This window comes from Protopterus annectens, chromosome 3.part1, assembly GCF_019279795.1.
Source record: "Protopterus annectens isolate FY-2018-M chromosome 3.part1, PAN1.0, whole genome shotgun sequence".
Classification (NCBI taxonomy): domain Eukaryota; kingdom Metazoa; phylum Chordata; order Ceratodontiformes; family Protopteridae; genus Protopterus; species Protopterus annectens.
Window position 1 is genome coordinate 629,271,725 of NC_056732.1, and position 24,610 is coordinate 629,296,334.

The window sequence follows — 24,610 nt, forward strand, 5'->3', positions numbered from 1 at the left end:
AGACTGTTCCTTGTTCCAAGAAAAGAAACTCAATGGAGACCAATACTGGACTTGTCCGCATTAAACACCTTTCTCATAGTACCAAAGTTCAAAATGCTGACTCTACAGCAACTCCTTCCCATGCTGGGCAAGGAGTGGCTGATTACTCTGGACCTCAAGGAGGCATACCTGCATGTCCCTATCAGACACAGCTGCAGAAGATGCCTCAGATTTCTTGCAGGGCCAGAGCATTATCAATTCTCAGCATTGCCATTTGGCTTATCTACTGCGCCCAGAGTGTTTACAAAATGCCTGGCTTCAGTAATTGCTCATTGCAGGCTCCAGGGTATACAAATTTACCCGTACCTGGACGACTGCCTCATACAAGCGGACGACAAATTGATGTTGACAAAAATCTGGAATATGTCATACGATTACTTCAAGCTCTGGGATACACAGTCAACTTCCAAAAGTCAAGACTGCAGCCATCCCAGCAAATAATCTTCTTAGGAGCCAAACTAGACACAGCCTCTCAGATGGCTTACCTGACAGAAGACAAGCAAGAGAAGTTAACTCAATACTTCAAAGGTTTAGCAAAACTCACCCAGATGACTGCAAGGAGATTCCTACAGGGCCTGGGTTACATGGCATCCTGCATTCTACTGGTTCCATTAGCAAAACTACACATGAGAAAGCTTCAATGGTACCTAAAAAGCGTTTGGTCTCAGCACAGCAACAACTTGGAGACTATCATACCACTCATTCCATGCTTACAAAAGGAATTCCTATGGTGGGCCTCGCTGAGCCAGGAAAACACAGGTATGTCATTCAAAAAACCACAGATAACACAGACCATGACTACAGACGCCTCAGACCTCGGATGGGGGGCGCACATGGAAGGCAGGTGTATACAAGGACAATGGTCTCTAAAGGAAACACATCTGCATATAAACCAAAAGGAAATGCTGGCAGTAATGCATGCTATCGAGGCTTTTCAAAACCAACTCCAGCAAGGTCACTTAATGATACGGACAGACAACACCACTGTGATGTGGTACATAAACAAGCAGGGGGGCACCCACTCTTACCCCTTTGCAGACTGACAATGCAGCTTTGGGAGAAATCACTGAGTCTAAACATCCAGTTACAATCACAGTTTGTTCCAGGAAAAGACAATGTGTTAGCGGACAGCCTAAGCAGGAATTTCACAGATCCACACGAGTGGAGGTTACATCCGAAGGCTTTCAGACAACTCACTTCGACATGGGGCAAGCCAGAAGTGGACCTATTTGCCTCTCACCTCAATCATCTCCTACCAAAATTTTGCACAAGGACATACCATCCAAAGGCTTGGAAAATAGATGCTCTTTCATTCAACTGGAACTCCCTAGCAATCTATGCATTCCCACCTCTGCCACTGATGACCTCAGTATTACTAAAGATCAAAGCAGAGAAGCCCAAGGGAATCATAATAGCTCCGGATTGGCCAAGACAACACTGGTACCCACTACTACGGAGCATATGTCACACCAGGAGGTGGGCCCTCCCTCAGTGGCCTCTACTTTTGACTCAACACAATTTCGAAACACTGCATCCAAACCTTCAGACTCTGCAGCTAACAGCCTGGGAGATCCCATAAATAACTTCAGCTTATCTCTCTCCAAGGAAGTTCCGCGGATACTAACAGAGGCTCGAAGACCGTCCACCAGAAAGGTCTACTTAGCAAAGTGGAAAAGATTCAGCAATTGGAATACCAGCAAAGGGCATGATGCATCATTACTGAACATCCCACTTATCTTGGAATATTTGGCAGATATGTTAGAGTGGCCTCTCATATTCTTCAATAAAGATACATGCATCTGCTATTTCAGCTAGGTACAACACTGATCCTCCTGTTTTTTCTCACCCCTTACTAAGACAATTCCTCAGGGGAATCAAGAACATCAGGGGAATCGAGAACATTAAGCCACCAAGAAAGGCCCCAGTGCCAGCCTGGGACCTCAATTTTGTCTTAGAAAAACTGACTCTACCTCCTTTTGAGCCAGCAGCTTCAGTTGACTTGCAATTTCTCTCATGGAAAACAGCCTTCCTGTTGGCAATTACCTCAGCAAGAAGGGTTTCTGAACTACAGGCCCTAATGGCAATACCACCCTTTATTATTTTCCACAGAGACAGGGTTTCATTAAGGACCAACCCTACCTTTATGCCAAAGGTGGTATCTAGGGTTTCTCTAAATCAAGCCATTCATCTGCCTGCTTTCTTCCCCAATCCTGAGGATAAGGGGGAAAGGCTTTTGCATACCTTGGACATTCATAGACAACTTCGATACTACCTGGGCAGAACCAAGGCCAGTAGGAAGTCTGAACAGCTTTTTGTAGCTTATGCCCCTGCAGTCCAAGGAAAATTAATTTCAAAACAGACTATTTCTAAATGGATTGGACATTGCATCTGATTCTGTTATTCCTTTCATGGAAAGACTGTTCCAGCCTATGTCAGACCATATTCCACCAGAGCTACAGCCACCTCTACAGCATTTTTAAGAGGGGTGCCTACAAAGGACATTCTAGAAGCTGCTACATGGAGCTCCATGCATACATTCTCAAAACACTACAATCTCCCCCTATATTCCAGATCCAGAGCAGGCTTTGCTTCGGCAGTCCTGCAGGGTTTGATTGCCACACCATCTCTTTCCTAGAGCATACCTCCTCCCCCAGCTAAGCTATGGTATTCTACCCACATGTTATGGCTGCAGTTGCATTCTTGAAGGACATAGTACAGTTTTGTACCTACCATAAATGTAGATGTCCGATAGACATGCAACTGCAGTCGGGTTTTCCCTCCCTCCATTCCCCTCTATGCTTAGGGTCCACTCCTATCCCCCCTCACTCTTAGCTGGGGATATCTGTTATGGTGTATTTGTTTTATTGCTCATGTATTTGTTTGGAATCCTGTTTTTGTCTTCCAATTTGATTACAGCCTTCCTTGGAGGGCACCTGGCATCTGGGGCAAGAAACACTGAAGAAAATGGCGTCGGCTGATGCTTATATACTCCAGCCGCTCTGACGGAGAGAAATGCGACATCAGCCGACGTCGGACCCAGACTTAGGAATCCGGCCGACCGAAGGCTGCCTGAGGCAGGACAACCCACATGTTATGACTGCAGTTGCTTGTCTATCGGACATCTACATTTATGGTAGGTACAAAACTGTACTTTTTATACCCCTGACGACCTGCTTCATGGAATAGGAGACTGCAACCGACGCAGGACCCAAGACTTTGTTATTCAGGCCGACTGAGGGCAACCTGCCAGCAGATTACCCCAAATGTAATGACTGCAACAGTGAATACACTCTAACATCTACATTTATGGTAAGTGTACACAACTGTACTTTCTCAGAGGCTTGAGAAAGGAAGGTTAGCGGAATTACATTTGTTACTCAGTTTTACTGCATTTTCACCATGCTAACAAACCTCAGATGAAATATAAATGATGTAGTTTCATTTAATTTGCCGTGTGGAAATAGTGGTATGGAGCAATTTTACCAAAGATATCACTGGGGAGGGGAGGCGGGGTGGAAGGATGGATTACCTTGATATGAGAAATGACTGCAATCTCTTTCCAATCCTTACCTCAACCCCCTGGCCGTATGCTTATAGGAAGTACTGTTTCAGTTCCTGCACGGTGTGTATATGGGGCATATTATTTAAGTTCCCATGAGCTGTAATATGGAGAGGTGACAATTTGTTGGTGAACTGAATAACTGAAGAGCATAGAAACCTTGGTAAATGTAGTTAAAGTATCTTAAATGCTTTGAGTATTATGCTTCATAAATGCATTGAAACACGTACCTTAACACTGTAGTAATTTTTCTTATTTTCCCTCTTCAGTTTGGTGCAGAATTCAGAAGATTTTCCTTGGACCGGTTCAGACCTGGAAAATTTGAGGATTTCTATAAGCTTATCCTTCATGTTCATCAAATAAACATGGAAGTGTTAATTGGCTATGCTGATCTCCATGGGGACCTTTTGCCTATCAATAATGATGACAACTTTGGCAAGGCTGTATCAACCGCAAATCCACTTCTCAGGGTCTTTATCCAAAGACAAGGTAAATCAACTCAGTTGTGTGCTTGTTGCCCAAGAGTTTTAAGGTCTTGTCAGCTAGCTAACCTGAAATGTACACATCTTTTAAGATCGCAGTCTTGCGTATAGTGATCCTTCTAAATCCTGCAAGAATCGCACACTAAAATTGTTACAGTATTATGGATGTGTTGGTTGTTCTGGATATTCCTGCTTTTAAAACGCGCCTTAGTTTGTATAAATATTTTAAGCTGCTTTCTTTGTCTTCTCTCTTAGTGTTCTGGCTTCTTCCAAGGATCAGGCTTTGTTTTTTCAGTCTCAGTGTCTAGGTTCCAGTGATTTGTTGCATACTATAAGTCCTTACCAAACATTACTGCTGCATGGTCTTGTTTTGTCATACCACCAAACATCATGATCTGGGGATAATTCCAAGTCGTTATCTTTCAGAAAACAATCCATCTTGTTTGCCTCATTGAGGAATGTGCTGCATTTCATCAAAACTTTATTGGTATAGCAGATTGAGACCAATTCAGAATGCATGCACCTGGACAGAATTTTTCCCCCTTCGTTAAAACAGGTTGCAGTTAATGTTCTTGTGTTTATTCATTTAGTATTATCTATGCTTCACTGACTTTGTAATTTAGTATTAGCGGCTGTTTTAGAGTGAAGAAACTGGTTGTACAGCTCTACCCAAAAAAAAAAAAAATCATTTAGCTAACAAAATAAATAAATTTAAAGGATGTCATTAAAAAAGTCCTGTTCGTCAAAAAATAGATTGAAAGCAGTACCTGCATTTTTAGGTCACTGGAGACAGGGTATTAAAAGGAAAAGAAAGTCAAATCAGCATCATATTGCAGGGATATATTTTAAATGCCGCCCCATCTCTCCACCGCATCATGCCATCTTAGGATAGTGTAGTTTGCAGTAATGATGTAATGTGGGTGGACTGGTGCTGCATAAAAAAAGAGCAAATAAGATCATACCATTTTCTATGGTAATTTCTTCAAAAGCTTTGGGTTTCTAATACCTGACGAGAACGGATCCCATTTCTAAGCAAAGGTACAGTTAACATTCATGAAATTAGTATTGCTTCGAGAGCGCTGTTTTCAGCGCCCCCAATGTACCCAGAGTTGCCTTCTCTGATAGTTAACCTGTATCAGCAACTTAATAATTTTTGAACTTAGTGTTGCAACTACTACTACTACTTTAGTTTTTGATTGCATGCATTAGTATTTTATGACTTTATGCCCCTTTGTGAGCAGGGCACTATATTCCGTAAGTGTTTCTGTGATTAATGCTACTATTTATATTTGTTCTGCAACTAATGTCTGTTTTTCATGCTTCTGCTGTTTTGATTGTTAGTATTGGGTGATCACATGTGATCAGATTCTCCGTTTTCAGTATTTTTGTGGTTTGTTTCCAGCTGCTGCTTGCATGTTGATGTCCTTCAAGAATGCAACTGCAGTCTTGACATATGGGTTGTCCTGCCTCAGGCAGCCCTTCGGTCGGCCGGATTCCAAAGTCCGGGTCCGGCGCCGGCTGATGCTGCCTCTTCCCCGACGTCAGAGCGGATGGGGTATAAAAGCATCAGCCGACTCCATCTTCTTCAGTCTTTATTGCCGCGCGGTGCCCGAAGCAGAAGCAGTTCGCAAGTGCCGGTCGGTCAGCTCCTGTGTTTTCAGTTACCGAAGTCATCAAAAAGCGAAGTACCCCGTTGGGGAACATTTTTCTTGCCTCAGCCGATGTCAGAAAAAATTGAAAAGGTTAACAATTGTTTGTCTTGTGGTAAACAAATGCCTCATAAGGACTTCCACTCTTACTGCCTTCCCTGCCTGGGCCCAGACCACGACGTCTCAGCCTGTGCTGCCTGTGCTTGCTTTAATAAGCGCACCCTCAGGCGCCTGGCAGAATTTGCCAAATACTTTTTTGGCAAAAATTACGCTTATATCATGCCGTCGGAACAACCGACAGCACATATTTCCAAAAAGCGTAAGGACCGGGACCGACATCCTCTGCCCACGTCGTCCACCGATACCACGCCTAAGCCTACCGCGAGTGCATCGGCCTCTTCGGAGGTGGTAATTCAACCGCTCCAGGCCGACGACACCGCTTTACCGCATACTTCGGTCCCGGAGGTTTCCCCGGTGCCGGTTGTTGATTTTCCTCCCGAAACCGAAGCTCTAGTATTACCTGACACCATACCAGTGGATAAATTTACTCCTGCACGTGGGGCAGCTAGGCCTCCGGTCTCCATGTCCATCAAGGCCTACACACGTGCTAAGGCTGCCAGCCAGGCTAAGGCCCATCCCCCTAAAACTATTTCCCAGAGCCTTTCTTCTGATAAACAGATCATAACCCTAGCTGCAGATCTAATCTCTCTAATCAGAGGTTCTCAGTCGCACCCAGACAGAGGTTCTCAGACTCCTGCAGATAAAAGGCTTAGGACAGAACAGCCAGATACCCTCTCCTCAGATGAAGCCTGTAGGGATTCAGAGCACTCAGATACCCAGGAAGAATCCTTCCAGGCCTATGAGGACTCTGATGCTGAGGAATCAATTCCTTCTGCCTCGCCTCCAGAGGATATTTCTTTCGGAGAAGTTCTCCACTCCATGAGAGAACATTTTCAGTGGCAGGGCCAGGAATTTTCTGACTCCAGGAAAAGGCTACGTAGCTTCCTCAAGTTACCCCAGCACAGACCATTAGCTATTCCTCCAGTGTTGGATGTCTTGGATGATGTGTACTCAGACTCCAGTGCTTCCCCTGATTCTCTCCCTCCTGCTCCTGTCAAGCCAGACAGATATTACAGGGTTCCTGAAACTCACAAGCATCTCTTTAAGGCCCACTCTTTGGATCTAGAAACTATTTCTCAGGGGCCCAAAGGAGTGGCTACTTCCTCTGCCAAAAACCCTTTGCCCGCAGACAGGGAATCAAGGTCCCTGGAGAGATGGGGCAAAAAAGTTTATACCTCTTCCACCCTTGCCATGAGGTCACTTAACTGTCTTTCATATGTTTCAGTACCAGGATTACTTAATGGATGATTTGCAGAAAAAGCTAGCCTCTCCTGAGCCTATCGATAGAAAGGCATTGCAGGATTTGGTTCATAACACTCAACAGGTTAGCAATCATTTTCTTCAGTGTGGTTATGATGCATTGGAAGCTTCATGTAGATCAGCTATGACAGGGGCCGTTATACGTAGACATGCTTGGCTGAAAGAACAGCCACTGCCAGACCATGTTAAAGTAAAGCTCCTAGATGCACCTCTGGAAAAACAGAAGCTTTTTGGTGCTAATGCACAGGATGTGTTGAAGTCTATTGAGGAAAAGGCTAAATCAGTACAAAACAGTCCAGGATTTCCTCCAGGTTCAGCCACCTAGATTCAGCAGGAATTGGCCTTCAAAGAATTGGTCCTTTCCAGACACTGACAAGTATCAAAGGGGAAAAAACAGGCGTGCTCGAGGTAGAGGGCAATACCGAGGCTCTTACAGGGGCCGCCAATGGCAACCTCCAAATCAGAGAAGTGGTGCAGGGAGTTCAGCTGCACCACAGGGACAATCACAATGACTTGACTTTCACTCCGCCGACCAAGGCTCAAAGAGAAGCACCTCTAGGCGGAAAATTATCCTTATTCTCAAAGAACTGGCACATTTTAACCAAGGACAAATGGATTCTGGACATAGTAGACCAAGGTTACAGGTTCCACTTCCATACCTTACCAACGAGACAAGGCATGCCAAACCTGCCACAAAATCAAAGGGCAGAGGCACTCATACAAGTTTCAAAGCTGTTACAAATAAAAGCAATAGAAAAGGTTCCTCCTCAGGAACAAGGCCAGGGATTCTATTCAAGACTGTTCCTTGTTCCAAGAAAATAAAAGCAATGGAGACCTGTTCTGGATTTGTCCGCTCTAAACACTTTTCTCATTGTGCCAAAATTCAAAATGCTGAATTTACAGCAACTCCTTCCCATGCTGGGCAAGGGGTCTTGGCTGGTTACTCTGGACCTCAAGGAGGCATACCTGCATGTCCCAATCAGACACAGTTGCAGAAGATACCTCAGATTTCTTGCAGGATCAGAGCATTATCAATTCTCAGCATTGCCGTTTGGCTTATCTACTGCGCCCAGAGTATTCACAAAATGCCTGGCATCAGTAGTTGCACATTGCAGGCTCCAGCGGTTTCAAATTTACCCTTACCTGGACGACTGCCTTATACAAGCAGACAGCAAACAAACCTTGATAAGACACTTGGATTATGTCATTCAATTACTACAGGCTTTGGGATACACAGTCAACATTCAAAAATCAAGACTACTGCCATCCCAACAGATTATTTTTCTAGGAGCCAAATTGGACACACAATCACAAATGGCTTTCCTCACAGGGGAGAAACAAGAACATTTACCAGATTACTTCAAAAGCCTAGCAAAGCTCACGCAGCTGACCGCAAGGAAAATCCTGCAGGCCCTGGGGTGCATGGCATCTTGCATTCTTCTGGTACCTTTGGCAAGACTACACATGAGAAAGCTACAATGGTACCTAACAAGCTTATGGTCTCAACACAGCCAAAATCTAGAAGACGTAATACCACTCATGCCTGCAAAGGGAATTTTTGTGGTGGGCTCAAGCAAGTCATTTAAAGAAGGGCATGTCTTTCAACAAACCTCTAGCAAGTCAAACCATTACAACAGACGCCTCAGATCATGGATGGGGGGCGCACATGGAGGGCAGATGCATTCAAGGGCAATGGACTCCCAGGGAAATGCATCTGCACATAAATCAGAAAGATATGTTGGCAGTGATACATGCAATCGAGGCCTTCGGGAAATCCCTTCAACAAGGTCATCTGCTAATAATTACAGACAGCACCACTGTCATGTGGTATATAAACAAGCAGGGAGGCACTCACTCTTACCCCCTCTGCAGACTAACAATGACTCTTTGGGAAAAGTCCCTGAAACTGAACATCCACTTGCAATCCCAGTTTGTTCCAGGCAAGGACAATGTTCTGGCGGACAGGCTGAGCAGAAATTTCTTGGATCTGCACGAATGGATGCTGCATCCACACATTTTCTCACAAATAAGTGCATGAGGAAGACCGGACATAGATCTCTTTGCTTCTCACCTCAGTCATCACATGGAGAAGTTCTGTTCAAGGACGCACCATCCTCTAGCCTGGAGAACGGATGCCCTCTCCTTCAGCTGGAATTCCCTAACAATTTATGCATTCCCTCCTCTACCATTACTGACCAAGGTGTTACTGAAGATCAAAGCAGAACAACCAAAAGGAATTTTGATAGCTCCAGACTGGCCAAGGCAGCACTGGTATCCATTGCTACTGAGCATAACTCACACCAAACCGTGGCCCTTTCCTCAATGGCCTCTACTTCTAACTCAGCACAATTACAGGACTGTTCATCAAAACCTGCAAACATTGCAGCTGACAGCTTGGAGGGTCCCATGACTTTCACCCATATCTCTCTTTCCAAAAAAGTACAAGAAATCTTGCTGGAAGCGCGCAGACCTTCCACCAGAAAATCCTATTCAGCCAAGTGGAAGAGATTCATCATCTGGAATGCCAACAAGGGTCAAGATGCATCAGTAATGAGCATACCACAGATATTAAAATACTTGGCAGAAATGTTTCATAGTGGCCTCTCATATTCTTCCATAAAAATTCACGCTTCAGCAATCTCAGCAAAATACAACTGTGACCCACCTGTGTTTTCGCATCCCTTGCTAAGACAGTTTCTAAGAGGGATAAAGAATATCAAACCTCCCAGAAAACCACCAATACCTGCATGGGACCTCAATTTCGTCTTGGAAAAATTAACTCTTCCTCCTTTTGAACCAGCAGCATCTTCAGAAATGCAATTTCTCTCCTGGAAAACGGTTTTCCTATTGGCAGTTACCTCAGCAAGAAGAGTCTCGGAGATACAGGCCCTGATGGCAGTACCTCCCTTTCTCATTTTTCATCAGGACAGAGTTTCTCTAAGAACCAGTCCTTCATTCATGCCAAAAGTGATATCCATGGTGTCTCTAAATCAAGCAATTCACCTGCCTACCTTCTTTCCCAATCCTCAAAATAAGGGGGAAAAGTTGCTGCACACTTTGGACATACACAGACAATTATGCTACTACTTGGACAGAACAAAGACCACCAGGAAGTCTGACCAACTATTTGTAGCTTATGCTGCTGGAGTGCAAGGAAAGGCAATCTCCAAACAAACAACTTCAAAATGGATTGGACACTGCATCAGATTCTGTTACTCTTTCCATGGAAAAGTGTGCCAGCCAATATTAGGCCACACTCCACCAGAGCTATAGCCACATCCACAGCCTTTCTAAGAGGAGTGGCTACAAAGGACATTCTAGAGGCTGCTACATGGAGCTCCGTGCATACATTTACCAAACACTACAACCTGCCTTTATACTCCAGATCCTGAGCAGGCTTTGCTTCGGCAGTCCTGCAGGGCATTTTAGCTACACCATCCCTTTCTTAGATCCTACCACCCCCAGCTTGGCTATGGTATTCAACCCATATGTCAGGACTGCAGTTGCATTCTTGAAGGACATAGTACAGTTTTGTACCTACCATAAATGTAGATGTCCGATAGATATGCAACTGCAGTCAGGTTTTCCCTCCCTCCTACCCCTCTGTAACTCTCTTTTTTGGGTCCACTCCCCCTTTTTCAAATTAGCTGGGGATATCTGTTATGGTGTATCTGTTTATTACTGTTGTGCATGTCTGAAATTTTTATCCATTCTCTAAATTTAGCCTTCCTTGGAGGGCACCTGGCATCTGGGGCAAGAAACACTGAAGAAGATGGCGTCGGCTGATGCTTTTATACCCCAGCCGCTCTGACGTTGGAGAAGAGGCGACATCAGCTGGCGCAGGACCCAGACTTTGGAATACGGCCGACCGAAGGGCTGCCTGAGGCAGGACAACCCATATGTCAGGACTGCAGTTGCATATCTATCGGACATCTACATTTATGGTAGGTACAAAACTGTACTTTTTTGCTTGGTTCCCAGTGTAACAGTCTTTCAATATTATCATGTCTGCAAGTATAGAGACCCTCATCTTTGGTTATAGTGAAAAAACGAAGTATAGAAACCTTTTGCAAAACATGTGTTTGGTTTAAAACGCACAGGATTATAAGGAGGTCACCAATCATAACCTGCTTTATTATGTGTTTGAAACTTTTATACCAAGAACTCACTGAAGAGGTGAATTTTGGCATCAATGTCGAACACTTTTATGATAGGTTCTCCAACTGAAACCATTTATTAATTCGTGGTAGCGCATGGTGGTCTTAATAGTGCATGGAGCTCTGTGTTTTTCCAGCTTTCTGTGCTGTAAAGCACTTGGCGAGCGCTGTCAGGCAGTAACACAGTCATGTTATGTAGTCCAGTCTCACCTTCATTCTTACACGTGGGTTTGGAGCCGAACTTCTGCTCCGACTCGGCCATACTCTAGCTCGAAGTCTTCAATTGGCTCGTGGCTGAGGTATCCCATCATGCAACAGGTCTATTCCCATATCTCATTTGCCACTCATTAAGCTCAGACGTGGTCTCATTTTTGGCCGTGGCTAAGTATATTGTTTATAAAATTTTTATAAACTGTTGACTTGTTGCTCAAAAAAGCTATTTTCATAGCTCTGTGTGCGTGTTTTTACCGCCTGTTTTTGTTTCTCTGGCTGTTTTTTGTGCCCTTGTCTGGCTGTTTGGGTATCCTGTTCGTTTTCCTTTCCCCATGGGCTAGGCCCATTCTAAATTAGAGGACCTAGTCCTCCCTGTTGTTTTTCCGCCGGTTTCTTGGCCATTTGAGTTATCGGCTCTGTTTCTTGTTAGTTGGGTCTAGTGCATGTACGTATTTGTTCCTTTCAGCATGTCCAAGGATCCTAAGGAACACAGGCCTTCAGGTTTTAAAAAGTGTTGAATGCAACAATAAAATGTCTTTAACTGATGGGCACTCTGTGTGCGTGTACTGCTTGGAGGCTATTCACCTTCAAGAGTCCTGCTTATTTGGTCATTCCTTCAGTTTCCGTGTGCTACAGGAGAGGAAGAACAAGCTCATTTTGAAAGGACTGCTTAAACACACTGAGGAAGACTTGACCAAGTCTTCCAATGCATTATCCTCTCCAGCTAAAAAGGACAAAAAGATTTCCAAGAAGCACTCTCCGGCTCCGTCTGTTTCTTCGGAGACACCAGAGAAAGTTGCTAGAACAGCTTCTCCTTCTTCGGTTCCATTGCCCTTGGTGCCGAAAGAAGGTAGTCTCTCTTGACTAAGTCTGTTTTGGCTCCCAGCCTTTCAGAGCCGGTCACGGATATTTTGGTTTGGAGCCGGTCTCCAGTTTTTCGACTGGGTTCTCCTTCATACAAGTCCCCTTCTGTAGGGAGATCCAGAATATCCTACTTTATCTTCCATGTCTTCCAAGACCCTTTCCGATGAGGATGTTGATAGGGTGGTGAAGAAACTGCTTCAGTCGTCTGTGTTGGCCAAATTGATTTCGGCTCAGACCCAGTTGACTACGGAGCCTGTGGCTTCTTGATCCTTTGTTGTTCCTCTGAGCCTTTCTCAGCCTTCGGAGCCAGAGTTGTCAGTTCCTTCGGGTGCTGTTAGGTCTGTTCCAGTAGCCTCGCCTGGTCTCTCTGTTCAGATTTCTGCTCCGACCCCGTCGGCTCCTTCCATGGGGTTGAGGGTTTACGGTTCTCCGGTCGGACCCAAGGGGGAGGGATTGGATCAATCATCTGTTCCAAGCCTTCCTCTCTATGCTTCGGCTTGAGTGTGCTTGGACCAGACAGCTGCTTCGGACCTCATCTTCTTGGCGCCGAGGGCTACTACTGTTTTCTCTACAGTAGTCTGCCTTCGGAGCTGGGGGATCAGCCTTTGAGGTCATGAGGAGCGTGCTGGCCAGGTTGTCACCTGCATCCTACGGAACCGATACTCTGCCCCCCTCCAGCACCAGTGTCAGTTTCGGTTCACGCTCTATCCTTGGGAAGCGGAGACCCTAAGCCTCAGGATACCTCCATGAGTGGTCCCCAACTTTGACGTCTCCCCAGAGTTTTTGCATGAGGAGCCCACCGGAAAGAGATTGTGTAAGAGGAAACACCTTGACTCCCCAGATGAGTCTGTCACGTCTGACACCAACCTCGAGGAGTCAGAGGGGTCCCCCAAGTCGTCTTCTGAAGATATCTCTTTCAGATATCCTGGAGATCTTGAAGCAGAGGCAAGGCTGGCCCTCCAAATCCCCTTCTGATGAGTCTGTGTTTCTGAAGGCTTTCGGGTCTCAACCCTCCGCCTCTTGGGCTTCTACCCCTTTTGATGAGCTATTAGACCTTGTCTGTCGAAAGGTGTGGGAAACTCCTGACACTGTGGAACCGGTCACAAGGAGATGCAATAAATTTTTGTCCGCCCCCTTTGACAAGGAGTATTTATCTAAAGGCATTCCAGCAGATGCCATGGTGGTGGCAGCAGCCACCAAGAAGGAACTTGCTGAAACTTCGTCTACAGTCCATCCGCCTAACAAGGAATTCCGGGTTATGGACAGGTAAGCATGTGTTTACCTCAGCGGCCTTTACACTGTGGTCGCTGAACTACTTGATGCATTTTACAAGGCTCCAGAGAGATCTCCTAAAAGAGCTAGGAGATTCTCTACAGGGTGACATTTCTGATGCTGTGGCACAGAAGGCCAGTGCACAGATGTCTACCTTAAATTCCCTTACCAACTCCTCCATGAGGCTGATCTCATATGCAGCCGACTGAGGGAGTAGGGCTGCAGGTTCCGGAGTCTCTTAGGAGACGCTCCCGGATGCGCCTCTGCAATTTCGTGGAGGCCTTCAAGTCTGAGTTCACCAATGCCCCATTTGATGGTTCATCATTGATGTTCGTGTTTCACTGTTGCAGTCATGACTGTAGGGTTCTCCCCTGCCGGCAGGCAGTCCTCGGTCGGCCAGTATCCCAAAATCTGGGTTCGGCGTCTGCTGTTCAACCATGCTTCCTGACGTCAGAGCGCCAGGAGTACAAAGCTGACAGCCGACGCCATGTTCTCCAGTCTTTCTTGCCGTGCGGTGATAGCAGTTCGCAAGTGTCGGTCGGCTGACTCCTGACAATCTTTTTTGAACAAAACTTCAGTCCGAAGATTTTATTCTCCTACTCAAGCTAAGTACCCTGTTGGGGAAACTTTTTTCTTGCTCCAGTCCGATGTCAGAAAAAGTTAATTGTATTTCATGTGGGAAGCAAATACCTCATAAGGATTTTCATTCTTACTGTGATGTCCTTCATGGATGTATCTGCAGTCATAACAACTGGGTTGTCCTGTCGTCAGGCAGCCCTTCGGTCGGCCGGATTCCAAAGTCCGGGTCCGGCTTCGGCTGATGTCGCACTTCACCCGACGTCATCTCTGTTGGTCTTCGGGTATAAAGGCAGCGCCCGACGCCATTTTCCTCAGTCTTTCTTGCCGTGGCGCCAAGCAGAAGCTGTTCGCAAGTGCCGGTCGGTCAGATCCAGAGATTACTACTTCCGAATACTACTTCGAAGACTTCTAAAAGCTAAGTACCCCGTTGGGGACTCTCTCTTGCCTCAGCCGATGTCAGAAAAAGTCAATAACTGTTTATCTTGTGGGAAACAAATACCTCATAAAGATTTCCACTCTTACTGTTTGCCTTGTTTAGGCCCAGACCACGACGTAGCAGCCTGTGCCTCATTCAACCGACGAACGCTTAGGCGTCGGTCGGAGTTTGCTGAACAGTTTTTCGGCTCAGATTTTGCGTACATTATGCCGTCGGATCCTCCGACTACCCAGATTGTTAAAAAACGCAAAGAAAAAGACCGACACTCGCGGTCCGCGGTTTCGGCCGAAACCATGGTTAAGCAAACCGCGAGTGTCTCGGTTTCGGCCGAAACCGAGAAAACTGATCAAAGCACAGCTGAATCAATGACTACTACTGAGGCTCCTGCTACCTTACTTGAAACGGCCTCAGAATTCTTACCTACAGTGGTTACTAGTGACTTATCAGACACCATCCCTTTGGATGTCTCTACCCCAGCACGTGGTGCTGCTAGGCCTCCTGCAGCCATGTCTATTAAGGCCTTTGCCAGGGCTAAAGCAGCCAAATCTACTAAATCAGTGCCTGTTAAGCCCCCCTCTACTAGGCCCACTTCTAGTTCACAAATGCTTACTCTGGCAGAGGATTTAATTTCCTTAATTAGGGGATCTCAATCTCACCCAGACAGGGCCTCTCAGCCCCCAGAAAAGAGACCTAGAGCAGAGCCCCCCGAGCCTGTGTCCTCTGATGACTCTGCGGAGGACTCTGATATTACAGACCAGCCAGAGGCTCATTTCTCCAATTATGAAGACTCAGATGCTGAAGAATCCATTCCAGCTGCTTCTCCACCAGAATAATTCTCCTTTGGGGAAACCTTACATGCCATGCGAGAACAATTCCAATGGCAGGAACAGGATTTCTCAGATTCCAGAAAAGACTTAGGACTTTTCTGCACCTACCACAACACAGGCCTTTAGCTATACCTCCTGTCCTCTCTGTTGTGGACGATGCATTTAATGATGTCTGCACTGCACCAGATTCCTTACCTCCAGCCCCTGTCAAACCTGACAGATTTTACAGGGTTCCAGACACTCATCACCACTTATACAAGGCCCCACTTGCAGACCCTGAAACCATATCCCAGGGGCCTAAGGCAGCAGCCTCGACCACAGCAAAAAACCCTATTCCTTCTCAAAGGGAAGCCAGGTCTTTAGACAGATGGGGCAAAAAGGTTTACACCTCTGCTACTCTCTCAGCTAGAGCTTTAAATTGTCAGTTTCACATCATACAATACCAAGAGTTTATGCTTGATCAGTTAACTAAAAAGCTATCCTCTGATGACTCTATAGATAAGAAATATATATTAGAAATGGTAAATAACATACAACAGGTTAGTAACCATTCCTTAAAATGTGGCTATGATGCACTGGAGGCTTCATTTAGATCAGCCATGACTGGCACAGTGATAAGAAGACATGCATGGCTGAAGGAACAGGTCTTACCAGATCATGTTAAAGCTAAGTTATTAGATGCACCTATGGATAAGGCCAGTTTGTTTGGTACACCTGCCCAGCAGGTAATGAAGAAAATGGAAGAAAAGGCAAAATCTGTACAAACAGTTAAAGATTTCTTGCAGGTTCAACCCCAAGGTTTAGCAGGAACTGGCCTGCCAAAATTGGTCCTTTCCTGACTCCACAAGATCCCAAAGGGGCAGGAATAGACGTCCCAGAGGCAGAAATCAATCCAGAGGGGTGCCTACAGAGGACGACAGTGGCAAGGTAATAACAGAGGCACAGACACAGCCACTGCCACTACAACAGCACAGTGACTTGATTCTAACTCCGCCTACCAGGGAACAAATAGCAGCACCATTAGGCGGAAAATTAACCTTATTTTTGAAAAACTGGCACTATATCACAAAAGACAAGTGGATTCTGCAAACCATAGACCAAGGATACCGGTTCCACTTCCACACTTTACCAGTCAAAAGAGGAATGCCAAACCTGCCTCCAAATCAAAAAACAGAAGCTCTACAGCAGATAATGCAACTAACAAAGATGAGAGCTGTGGAAAAAGTGCCAATAACAGAACAAGGCAAAGGATTCTACTCCAGACTATTCCTAGTTCCAAGAAAGGAAAAAAGCTGGAGACCTATTCTCGACCTGTCCATCTTAAATACATACATCATTGTCCCAAAATTCAAAATGCTGACCCTCCAGCAACTTCTTCCCATGCTGGGCAAGGAGTGCTGGCTGGTAACTCTAAATCTCAAGGAGGCATTCCTGCACGTCCCCATACGACCAATTTGCAGAAGATACCTCAGATTTCTTGCAGGATCAGAGCACTATCAATTCTCAGCATTGCCCTTTGGCTTATCTACTGCGCCCAGAGTATTCACAAAATGCCTGGCATCAGTAATCGCTCACTGCAGACTGCAGGGAATCCAAATTTATCCATACCTGGACGACTGTCTGCTACAGGGGGACAACAAAAGCAAGCTGACAACAGATTTACAAAGGGTCATTTACTTGCTACAAGCACTGGGATACACAGTCAATTTACAAAAGTCAAGGCTGATACCATCCCAAACAAGGACATTCTTGGGCTGAATTGGACACAGTAAAACAAATGGCATTCCTAACTGCAGAAAAACAAAAGAACTCCTCTTTACTTCTTGGCACTAACAAAACAGAACAAGCTAACAGCAAGAAAAGTTCTACAGGCCTTGGGCTTCATGGCATCCTGCATAATCTTGGTTCCACATGCTAGACTACATATGAGAAAACTACAGTGGTACCTAAAGAATTTATGGTCCCAACACAGGCACAGCCTAGAAGCAGAAATTCCTCTAATCCCATGCCTAAAACAGGAGTTCCTATGGTGGGCTCAAGCATGCCAGTCAAATCCAGGCCTACCTTTCCACAACTATCAAGCAAGCCAAACCATCACAACAGACGCCTCAGACCTACGATGGGGGGCTCACATGCTGGACAAATGCGTACAAGGATTGTGGACACAGGACCAGCTCCATTTGCACATCAACCTAAAAGAAATGCTGGCAGTAAAGCTGGCAATCCAAAAATTCAGACCTTTCCTCAAAGCAGGACATTTGATGATAAGGACAGACAACACCACAGTCATGTGGTACATCAACAAACAGGGAGGCACTCATTCATACCCCTATGCAGAATGACTTTGGACCTTTGGAACCTGGCTCAGCTACAACATCCAGTTACAGGCAATGTTCGTACCAGGAAAGGAGAATACTCTAGCAGACATGTTAAGCAGAACCACCTCGGATGCTCACGAATGGATGCTACACCGGACATCTTCAAGGCCATCTCAAAGAAATGGGGAATGCCACAGATAGATCTATTCGCTCCCCTCTCAATCACCAGCTCAAAAATTCTGCACAAGGACGTTCCACCCACTTGCATGGAAAGTGGACTCTCTCCTTCAGCTGGAAAGGTCTGACAGCATATGCATTCCCACCTCTTCCTTGATACACAAGGTATTACTAAAATCAAGGAGGAACGTCCAAGGATAACCCTGATAGCTCCAAACTGGCCAAGACAACACTGGTACCCATTGCTGAGGAGCATGTCTCGGGACAAAATATGGCCAATACCCTGATGCCTTTGATGTTAACCCAGAACAACTACAGCATCATGCATCCAAACCTAAAAACTTTGCAACTGACTGCATGGAACATCACATAGCAGCAACTAATCCACAGCTTTCCCAAAGGGTTAAAGACATTATCCTTGAAGCCCGCAGACCTTCAACAAGAAGGAACTATGCAGGAAAATGGAAAAGGTTTGTCATTTGGAGTGCTGAAAGAGGAAAAGATGTGTCCAATATAGACATTGCTAACATTCTGGAGTATTTGGCAGAGCTTCTACATACAGGCCTGTCCTATTCCTCCATCAAGATACATGCATCAGCTATTTCAGCAGAATACAGCTTTGATCCACCTGTCTTTTCACATCCTTTACTCAGGCAGTTCCTCAGAGGGATCAAGAATGTAAAACCTCCTAGGAAACCACCATTACCAGCTTGGGATTTGAACTTTGTGCTGGAAAAGTTGACACTGCACCTTTTGAACCAGCAGCAACAGCAGACCTGCAGCATCTATCGTGGAAAACTGCTTTCCTACTGGCAATAACCTCAGCAAGAAGGGTTTCTGAACTTCAGGCCCTAATGGCAGTACAACCCTTCCTAATCTTCCACCAAGATAGTGTCCATGAGGACTAATCCTACATTTATGCCTAAGGTGGTATCCAGAGTGTCTTTAAACCAGGCAATCCACCTACCTACCTTCTTCCCAAACCCACAAAACAGAGGGAAAGAATGCTGCATACCTTGGATGTACATAGACAGCTACGCTACTACCTGGACAGAACAAAAGTAACAGAAAACTGACCAGCTGTTTGTAGCCTATGCAACAGGAAGGGAAGGAAAAGCGATTTCCAAACAGACAATCTCCAAATGGATAGGAAATTGCATACGATTCTGTTACTCCTTTCATGGAAAACCAATTCCACAGAACATAAGGCCTCATTCTACAAGGGCAACAGCCACTACCACAGCCTTCTTACGAGGAGTGGCAACCAAGGACATTATTGAGGTGGCTACTTGGACCTCCGTGCATACATTTGCCAAGCATTATAATTTACCTCTGTATTCCAGATCCCGAGCAGGGTTTGCCACTGCTGTACTGCAAGGGATCCTAACCACACCATAATCTATTCTTCCTCCTCCCTAGTTGGCTATGGTATTCTACCCAGTTGTTATGACTGCAGATGCATCCATGAAGGACATAGTACAGTTTTGTACCTACCATAAATGTAGATGTCCGAACTGGATAGCATCTGCAGTCAGGATTACCCTCCTCCTTCCCTCTGTGGTACTCCTAGGGTATTTACCCTCCTAATAGCTAGCTGGCGGCGGGGAGTCTCTTATGGTGTATTTGTTTGTATATATGTACATACATGCTTATTTTTGTTTGCCTTCTATCTTTTGGAAACATTGGCATTTACCCAAAATTTAGCCTTCCAAGAGGGCAACTGGCATCTGGGGCAAGAAACACTGAGGAAAATGGCGTCGGCTGATGCCTTTATACCCGAAGACCAACAGAGATGACGTCGGGTGAAGTGCGACATCAGCCGAAGCCGGACCCGGACTTTGGAATCCGGCCGACCGAAGGGCTGCCTGACGACAGGACAACCCAGTTGTTATGACTGCAGATGCTATCCAGTTCGGACATCTACATTTATGGTAGGTACAAAACTGTACTTTCCTTGCCTAGGCCCTGACCACGACGTAGCTAGTTGTCAGTTTTGTGCTAGATTCAATCAACGTACTGTTAAACGAAGGTACGATTTTGCATTTCATTACTTCGGTAGGCGTTTTATACAAAATGTTGTCTGATACAGTTCCAGCTACTGGAGTTCACAAACGAAGCAAGGACAAAGACAGGCCTCCGAGGTCCAGATCTGGTGATATCGCACAAGCAGAGCCAGCTTCAGGTTCGGCCGTCAGTGAGGCGCTTTTGCAGCCCCTGTCAGCCATTTTGGAACTGATGGCTGAAACGGACTCCCACGAGGAGCCATCTAGGCCTTTGAATATTTCAATTGCAGGATCTTCGGACAGTGCTCCTTCGGATGGGTCCGGAGCCACTGTGCAGGTACCGGCTTCCGAAGGGGTTTTCAGGCCTACTCAGCTTCTGATAAAGGCAAAGCCAAAGGCAAAGACTCCTTCCAAATCAAAGACTGCAACACAGGCCTCTCCTGATCCGGCTCCCAAGTCACAGAAACAGTTACTTAAGATGGCGGAGGATTTACTTACTATGATTAGGGGTTCTCATCCCCCTTCAGATAAAAGGCCAAGGCAGGAAGTTTATTATGACTCCTCTGATCAGGCTTCTGTTTCTTCAGTTTCTTCTTCTGACCAGGAATATTCTTTCCCTCCTTATGAGGATTCTGATGCTGAGGAATCCATTCCTTCAGCTTCTCCCCCTGAGGATTTCTCTTTTGGGGAAACTTTGCATGACCAATGAGCGACACTGTCCAGATAGACACCACAATTGTCAAATCAAATATTTAATCCACATAACGCCAAACATATATATTCCAAGCAACAAAACTTGTGAAGAAACGAAACACATACAGGAGATAGCACCCAGGAACACGTTATAATGTTAACAGCAGTTAAGCGCTTTCAACCATAAACAGCTGGTCTTCCTCAGAACTGCTAAAGGAAGCGTTCAGTCAGTTTAAATCAACTTTAAGGCGCCAAAAAAGTGCATATCCCTTCTTAAAGGTGTATTTACATATATATAGTAACCATTGATAGCTAATAACTAATCGCTAATATGCCCACTTGTTATACTCACACTAATATAGGTTTTGTTGTAAAAATCACTCCAACTAAATGTTAATTTATAATTTTAAAATAAAAAAATGTATAAAAATTTACTTTTAAAATGTGCTTAGGATATGTACTGTAACAATCTATTATGTACATAATCTTCTAATGCTGTCAATATATAAACCCAAATTAAATTATGTCCATTTAATGTTAAAAATGATACCTTATTCCTAATGGTGTTATAAATAACATTCATACAAATACAATAAATACAATGAATTAATAAAATCTTTCCAACAATGTGATATACTATACAATGTGTGACGACATTGTATGTTTTTATGTAATTATTAATATGATTTATGATATATAAAACTAATATGTGAAGTGATATAAAATCTATAACCTACAGTACATATCCTAAGCACATTTTAAAAGTAAATTTTTATACATTTTTTTATTTTAAAATTATCAATTAACATTTAGTTGGAGTGATTTTTACAACAAAACCTGTATTAGTGTGAGTATAACAAGTGGGCATATTAGCGATTAGTTATTAGCTATCAATGGTTACTATATATATGTAAATACACCTTTAAGAAGGGATATGCACTTTTTTGGCGCCTTAAAGTTGATTTAAACTGACTGAACGCTTCCTTTAGCAGTTCTGAGGAAGACCAGCCGTTTATGGTTGAAAGCGCTTAACTGCTGTTAACATTATAACGTGTTCCTGGGTGCTATCTCCTGTATGTGTTTAGTTTCTTCACAAGTTTTGTTGCTTGGAATATATATGATTGGTGTTATGTGGATTAAATATTTGATTTGACAATCGTGGTGTCTATCTGGACAGTGTCGCTCATTGGTGGTTCCGGAGTATATTCAGGTGGTTTGCACTTCAAACTTTTGGGATTCTGAAACTTTGCATGAAATGAGGGAACATTTCCACTGGGAAGGACAGGAGTATTCGGAATCTAAGAAAAGACTAAGGGATTTTCTTCTTCTTCCCCAACATAGACCTCTGGCTATTCCTCCTATTTTGGATATTGTGGATGATGCTTTTTTGGAGGCTAACTTAACCCCTGACTCTTTCCCTCCTGCTCCTGTTAAGCCTGACAAATATTACAGGGTTCCTGATTCCCACCAGTTTTTGTACAAGAACCCTACTGCTGATCCTGAAACCATTTCTCAGGGTCCTAAGGGAGTTAAGGCCGCTTCTGCAAAAAACCCCATTCCCACTGAGAGATTCCAGATCTTTAGAAAGATGGGGCAGAAAAGTGTACACTTCTGCTACTTTATCCATTAGGGCTTTAAACTGTCAGTTTCATATGCTGAAATACCAGCAATTTCTCCTGTCTGTTTTAAAACAAAAGCTTACTTCCATTTCCACTTGTGCAGATAAGGAATTACATGACTTAATGCATGCCACTGAACAAGTTGGGAAGCATGGTTTACACTGTGGATTTGATGCCTTGGAGGCTTCTTGTAGGGCTGCTGCCTCTGGCACAGTCATTAGAAGGCATGCATGGTTAAAGGAACAAAATTTGCCTGATCAAGTAAAAGCTAAATTATTGGATGCTCCTGTTCAGCATACTGTTTTGTTTGGATCTAAAGCTGAAGAGGTGATTAAAAAGATGGAGGACAAGGCGAAATCCATGCAAGCTGTTAAAGATTTCTTACAAGTACAGCCTCCCAGATTTAGCAGGAATTGGCCTACTAAAAATTGGTCCTTTCCCAATACAGACAGGCCTCAGAGGGGTAGATACAGAAGCTCCCGAGGAAGGCCTCAAGCACAAGCCTCTTACAGACCAAGACAGTGGACTGCTTCCATCCCTAGAGGGGGCGAGGACAGGTCGCAAACCCATAGGAAACAGACTCAATGACTCCCTCTGTTGGGCTGCAGGAACTTCTTGCCTGGAAGCCCCTCTCGGAGGAAAACTTTCACTTTTTCACCAAAATTGGACTCCTACAACCCAAGACAAGTGGGTTCTGGATGTGGTTTTAAGAAGTTACAAATTCCATTTTTATACCCTACCAAGGCCAAGCGGATGGCCAGATCTTCCAAAACATCAATGGACAGAGGCCTTAAACCAGGTGGAAGCTCTTTTGGCTATGAAAGCCATAGAACTGGTTCCGCTTTCAGAGATGGGACAAGGTTTTTACTCAAGGCTCTTTCTAGTCCCCAGGAAGCAAAATTCATGGAGACCCATTCTGGATCTGTCAGTCTTTAACACTTTTCTAGAAATACCAAAATTCAAGATGCTTACTCTACAGCAGCTACTTCCAATGCTGACCAAAAATTCATGGTTGGTGACTTTGGATTTAAGAGGCATATTTACACATTCCCATCAGGCAGGAGTGCAGAAAATACCTCAGATTCAAGGCCGGGTCGAGGCATTATCAATTCTCTGCGCTGCCCTTTGGATTGTCTACTGCGCCCAGGGTCTTCAAGTGCCTGGCTCCAGTAGTAGCTTATTGCAGACTCAAGGGAATTCAAATTTACCCTCATCTGGATGATTGTCTTATTCAGGCAGACAGCAAGGATGTCTTACTCCAGCATCTAGAATTTGTTCAGAAACTTCTCAAGTTCCCGGGATTCACTGTCAACATAAAAGTCAAATTTGACTCCCTCGCAACAGATATCTTTTCTGGGTGCTCTTCAAAACACAACAACCCAGATGGCATTTCTGACATACGAAAAACAATTACAGCTGGCTTCAACTTTCAAAACCTTGGCAACTTTAACTCTGCTATCTGCAAGGAAATTCCTGCAGGCTTTGGGTTACATGGCCTCCTGCATCCTTCTTGTACCATATGCCAGACTACATACGAGGAAAATACAGTGGCACCTAAAAAGTGTATGGTCTCCGCATTGCCACAGTTTAGACATACTGATCTCCGTCCTGCCTTGTCTTCAAAAGGGAATTCCTTTGGTGGTCCAAGGCATGTACTCTAAACAAAGGAAAACCCTTCTGTCTGCCTCCTGCCACTCGGATACTAACCACGGACACCTCAGATTATGCATGGGGAGCCCATTTTCTGGGCAACTGTATGCAGGGCCTTTGGACAAAGGATCAGGAGCACCTACATATCAATTTAAAGGAAATGTTAGCCGTTCAGAAAGCTCTGTGGGCCTTCAGGAATCTTCTGCAACCAGGACAACTACTGATACGAACAGACAACACCACAGTTATGTGGTACATAAACAAGCAAGGGGGATCTCATTCCTACCCCTTTGCAGACTAGCCATGAATCTATGGAACACAGCTCTAGCTTGCAATCTGGACCTTCAAGCTCAATTTCTACCAGGAAAGCAAAACTTCCTGGCAGACAGTCTGAGCAGAAACCTTTCGGATCCGCATGAGTGGATGCTGGACACCGAAATATTCAGGATGATAACAGCAGTCTGGGGATGTCCTCACATAGACCTCTCTGCATCCCATCTCAATCATCAACTACAGAATTTTTGCACCAGGACTTTCCACAAACTTGTAAAGTGGATGCCCTATCATTCAGTTGGAGAAACCTCTCGGGATATGCCTTTCCGCCTCTTCCTCTTCTTCCACGGGTATTATTAAAGATAAAACAGGACAGGCCCAAGATGATTATCTTGCTGGCCCCAAATTGGCCTCGACAGT

The 24,610-nt window shown here is 44.8% G+C and overlaps 1 protein-coding gene across 2 annotated transcripts in view; it reads left to right on the top strand.

The window, feature by feature from the left end:
- The window catches only part of PARD6G (par-6 family cell polarity regulator gamma), an 828,502-nt gene that overhangs the window by 221,371 nt on the left and 582,521 nt on the right, over positions 1 to 24,610 (top strand). For both annotated transcript variants that reach the window (XM_044067008.1, XM_044067009.1), the window contains exon 2: positions 3,868 to 4,087. In XM_044067008.1, coding sequence (XP_043922943.1) covers positions 3,868 to 4,087 — 220 coding nt within the window. The remainder of the gene's footprint in view (positions 1 to 3,867; positions 4,088 to 24,610) is intronic.